General features: G+C 47.0%; 2 protein-coding genes across 2 annotated transcripts in view; one reads left to right on the forward strand and one right to left on the reverse strand.

Moving 5' to 3' along the window:
• Nucleotides 1–2,443: 2,443 nt before the first annotated feature.
• Nucleotides 2,444–4,796, forward strand: SARC_11537 (hypothetical protein; the record flags this gene model as incomplete). Its single annotated transcript, XM_014294372.1, has 2 exons — nt 2,444–2,573; nt 2,946–4,796. Coding segments are annotated over 2 exons (1,801 nt in total), but the record flags the coding sequence as incomplete, so codon positions are not given.
• SARC_11538 (hypothetical protein) overlaps nt 4,796–5,342 on the reverse strand; it is a gene marked incomplete at its 5' end in the record, with an annotated part of 3,161 nt that continues 2,614 nt past the window's right edge. Inside the window, one exon of the mRNA XM_014294373.1 lies at nt 4,796–5,211. Coding sequence (XP_014149848.1) covers nt 5,128–5,211 — 84 coding nt within the window. The 3' untranslated portion in view covers nt 4,796–5,127. The remainder of the gene's footprint in view (nt 5,212–5,342) is intronic.

Consider the following 5,342-nt stretch of genomic DNA (forward strand, 5'->3'; position numbering starts at 1 on the left):
TGTGTGTGTGTGTGTGTGTGTGTGTGTGTGGATGTGTGCCTTTGTGTGTGTATGTGTGTGTGTGTGTGGATGTATTTACATACATATGCATATATCTTCGCAGTCTGAAAAAAATATTTTGGCTCTCCGAATACACTGCAATGCTATTTATTCATATTGAAAACGACACAGTCCGGTAGCCTACAATCACCACATATACCAGCAGGTTTATTCCCTGGAATAGGGGGTGTAGCTCTAGACCCAGGCTTGGGTGATATAGGAGGTGGCCCCCCATTTGTCTGAGATCCGGGCTTTGGCGCCGGTCTTGGAGGGGGTCTGGACCCAGGCATAGGCGGTTTTCCTCCGTTTGTGTACATACTGAGGAATGTTTGTTGATTTGCAGTATGCAATCTTTTGAATCTATAGACGCTTACGAAATGATACTAAGTGTGTCTACGAGGTATGTTATGTGCTCAGAGACCAATACACATACGTCTGTGTTCATAGACTAGTGACTATATATAGGTATATAGCTACATATAACTATCTATATGACTGTGTGACGCAATAGATTTGTTTATCGCTCCGTATCTATTTTCATAATAAACCCGTTCGCGCAACAAGATTTTCCGGTATTTCTATTCGCTATCGACCTAATTGTTTTGGCGGCCTTTCTCCTCGAAATAGAACATATGTACAAAAAAGTCGTACTACTATGTACCACAGTGCCTGAATGCAACTATAGAGTCATAGACTATATATATATATATATATGGCAAAGCTATAACAATGTCCTGATGCTTACGCATAGCAGAATGACACGAGTGTATCGACACACAATAGAGCAAAAGAATTCACTATTGCTATTCATATACTAATACATGAATGTAGCACATTTTACGAACAGGCAGGTACGCATGATTTAAATATGTTAGTGTTGGTGTGACCGCGCAGTCTTATGTACAGATAGAGGCTATAAAGCATATATCATGAATAGAATCACATGTACTCTTATCGAGCTTATTATATGGCCGGTTGTTATCTCGCTGTCTGTATGTGATATAGTAGAAGTGTGGTGCAATCGCTACATCTACGTGTCGAGCTATAACCACTTCTGTGTTTGCGACGCCCTGCGACTTCCAATCCACTACGCACAATGGTGCCTGAAATCCGCACGTGTATGCTGGCGTAATCTTGGTTTATTCCAATTAGAGTTATATACGTGTATGTACTCTATATACTCTATGCTGTTACCATGGAAACCCTTCCGGTACGACCCCACGCACACGATACCCACACAGTCAGTACCCGCAAGCTCGGAACTGTCAGACGAGGTAGACAGGAACCAAACGTTTGCACAAACTACTACACCAATTGGTGATCTCGAGACCTTATGGGGAGGCTCGTGCTCGTACATGTGGGAGTATGCAAAGCGTTTCACTGAAAGGACCGCTGTGGTGTTTAGAGTGATGCTGATTCATACCAGAACCCTAAAAAAATATAACCACGTGCGAGGGCTCATTGCCGCGTGGAGCAAGTGGGCTTTACAGTGTATAGCCCAGACTCACATGTATATATCAACGTGCGTAATCACTATCTGTATATATATCCAAACGACGATTATCAGTATTTATGATTCGCCAGTGTCACGAATTCAACTGGCAATGCAACCGCACCGGCGGAGCCATTTGCGTCGGCTGCTGCTTAGCTATCCCACTGATCCTGTCTACCAATGGCGAACTAACGCTGATCTGGAGACAGCCAGGTGAGTTCAGTTTAATGTTATTATAGTTTAATATGTAGCATGTATTGTATATAGCATGTATTGCAGGTATTAGTAAACCCTATGGTTGTGAGTGAGGTATGGGGCGGTCTGGCGATTGCTTGCTATCAATGCGCATAGATAGCCTTGTCCAGTGAAATGCACAACTTTGATTCGACATCTTCTGCGGTGTGTCTATAGATAGAATGTATGTCTTCTGCTATGTATCTATATATAGAATGCAAGTCTTCTGCTGTATGTCTATAAACCGAATGTATGTCTTTTGCTATGTGTCTATAAATAGAATGTTTGTCTTTTTCTTTGTCTATAAATAGAATTTTGGAGCGAGGCCTCACCTATACTGCTCTGCTATCAGTTCGACAGTCAGGTATACAGTTGAAACAAGCGTAGTTGTCTATGAGCTACAACTTTGTTCATGCGACATATTCCAATTGTGTACTACTGCGGTGGACGACTGGATATAGAACTATCCTATAGTCACAGTTGGTCTCTAAATTTGCAGACAGACACCACTATATGACGCTGAATAAGGCCTTGTCAACAATCTCAGCTACTTATCTCAGCTACTTTCTGTGCATCTGTGGGGACCAAAACCTAAAGCCCTAAATTCTGAAGCCCTAAACCCTAAGACTATTGTATGACCTGTAAGGGCCATGTGTATCTTATTTCCTGTAGGGCTTTCATAGACCACGTGCGGGTCAATATCAAAGACCGCACCAAATTCACAAGTGTTGGCATGGAAGACATCTGCAGTGAACTGGGGCTGCCACCAGAGAGTGACGGAAGGATGATCCACTCGACGATTAAACAGGTGAGCACCGATCGGAACACACATCGTGGTTAGAGTGATGAAGTGTCTAGTCCTGTGTGGTATTTTCTAGACAATTTGCGAGCGTTAGAAGGTTCTGAGTTAGTTCCCAGAGCTTTGAAGGTTAGAGTATAAGTATCTTTATTTGTTCACACGCATTGCTAACCTTTGGCGACCGACAGGTGTTGGATATAGGGTATAGGGTTTATCGTTGTTGTCTATTTCTCGGCCTGTGGACGCTGGGGTGCGAGAGAAAGCATAGCCTGTAAAGTACAAATCAGACTCTTAACAGTAGACAACTCAGAGACGTGGTGGGTGGTTGACTTGCACATCACTGACATTGCAACTGCACTGCAACTGTGTACGTAATTGTAGCTGGACCGGGGCCAGGCGTTTCAGCAGTGGAATGTACTAAACATGAAACTCAAGGCGCTGCGCGAGAAGCTGGCCAAACTGCAGGCGAAGCTACACAGCAAGAGAGAAGCAACACAGAAGTACAGAACATCCCAACCATACTGTACCACAGCGCAGTACATAGCAGAGAGTGGGCAAGGTAGTACGAGTGCCCCTGCACACATGCGCAACACGCCGACGACGCCAACGAGTACGAGTGGGTGTAGGCGTTCACCAGCACCAGTATCAACGGCAGAGACGGGGGACAAAGGAGAACGATACACTGGCAGGACAACCAAGACACCAACTACGCCCCAATACACTGAGGCTGATGTGGGGGGTGCCGGTGGACAGCTTGAACGGCAGCTTGCGCATATCACGCGCGCGATCGATACTGTCGCGCGGAGCACCGCACGGGCCAAGCGGCAACGGGACCAATGCGAAGTCTATGGCAAACACGAGAAGGTTTTAAGCATGTGGCAGGCGGTCAATGGGAGGTACCAGAATGGGGAGCGGTACAAATTCCGGGGCGAGCTGTTCGAGCAGGAGGCGCATCAAGAAGCCTCGCGTTACCTACTGGCCATTCTGCGCGCCAGGGATGGTAGGGTTTTTAAGGTTCCTCGGGATACGTCAGAGTACACGATTATTACTAACCAGGTATGGAGCAGAAGGAAGCCGCCAGTGCCATACTCTCGCGCAGAGGTCCACTCAGCAGACGAGGAGCAAGTGCTGTGCACAACACACACAAGCCCAGAGACCCAGACAGTAACCGGGAAGAAGGTCCCGTATATGAGTGATACCGAAGTTTCTACGGGCGCACGGGAGTATAGAGGTTTGTATCGAACTAGCTACCATAGCAAGTCGAGGCTAGGTGGTCAACCTGGCGAACACTTGCGCACGGCTGGGATAGAGGGCTTGCAAAACACTACAACTCTAAGCCCCGTAGACACGGACGCGTACACACGACACAATGAACAGCTGCTGCGCCACGAGAAGGGCAGTGGAGAGGCCGACATTGTGGCACTGGATGCGCACGGGTTGGTGGTAGGTATAGTGGAGGTCAAGTCAGGCTGCCTGGCTATTGCAGATGCGTACCATCAACAGACGAGACATATGAACGTACACCCACACACACGTATGCACACCTTGCCTGCGGATGGATTCACATCGGTGAAAACGATGGGCTCGTACGACTGTGGCAGGGCGCGCAGGAGTAGTGCAAAGTCCAAGGAGATCAAAGCGTGTACGCATGGGAGACGCAACAAAGGAAGCCCAGGTGCACGGGCGCCACACCAGTATGTGCACACTGCGCAGCAGGATGGATGTGCCACACAAGCGGACGAGTGTGGATGTGGAGACACCGGTGGTTGCTATGGCAACGCCACTCTGGGAGGCAGGCGGCTGCATCCGTCGGGGGTGGTTGTGCTGGTTGCTACGCTGCTGCCTCCCAACCGATATGTCATTGGTTGCCCGCCCAGTGTTTTGCATGCGTACACTCGCGCACTCACAAAGTATGATCTGTGGCATTGTACACGACTCAGCGACACGGAGGTCCGTTTGGCGATGGATTATGTGTACAGCTCACTGAAGCAACCGCTCTCCCCACTGCAATGGCTCGACAGATTCGGCCAAGAGCATCTGCTGATTTTGTGAGCGTGGGAGTGGCTAATTAATATGCCACTCTGTCGCGTCTGCCATAGGCGATTATCCAAGTGCACAACTTTGTTACGAGTAGTTATCATTTCTCAACTACTTCTGCGTAGGCATATCCGTAATCTCGACGTCATCGTACAGAAAACGTAAATCATACTGAGGCTACGGTGGAAGGTTCACTCCATTCGACGTCATTGAGAATTATTTTAAAGTGACGTTTCGGTGTCTATTGCTTATTTGCTGAAGAAAGTCCCCATAGCCCTTGAACCACCCTGTTCTTCTACTATAGGCGACTACCCGAGCGCACAATTGTACTACAGGTAGTAGTCACTGCCCATCTAGGCATCTACTTCTGCGCAGGCGTAAGTAATCGTGCTATCAACGTGGTCATGCAGAAAACGTTGAACGCACTGGTACGGTGGAAAGTGCGTCTAATTCGGCTTGACGTCGTTTAACCGTTCTGCTAATTTTTTTAATGTGATATGACAGTTTACATTGTTTGGCTTATTTGCTAAAGTACGACCCCAGAGACTTCATTCCCCCTAGTATTGATTTTCTTCAGCACAGCTGACCGGCCTTTCACCACACGTTGTTTCTGTATCGAGAGAATGGTATGAAGTGAGGGGTAGTCATTGGGTGGATGTAATTAATATGTGAGAGAGAGCCGTATATATATCTATATATATATATATATGTCTATACAATATAATATATACATATGTATAT

The sequence above is a fragment of the Sphaeroforma arctica genome (genome assembly GCF_001186125.1).
Source record: "Sphaeroforma arctica JP610 unplaced genomic scaffold supercont1.1741, whole genome shotgun sequence".
Lineage (NCBI taxonomy): Eukaryota > Ichthyosporea > Ichthyophonida > Sphaeroforma > Sphaeroforma arctica.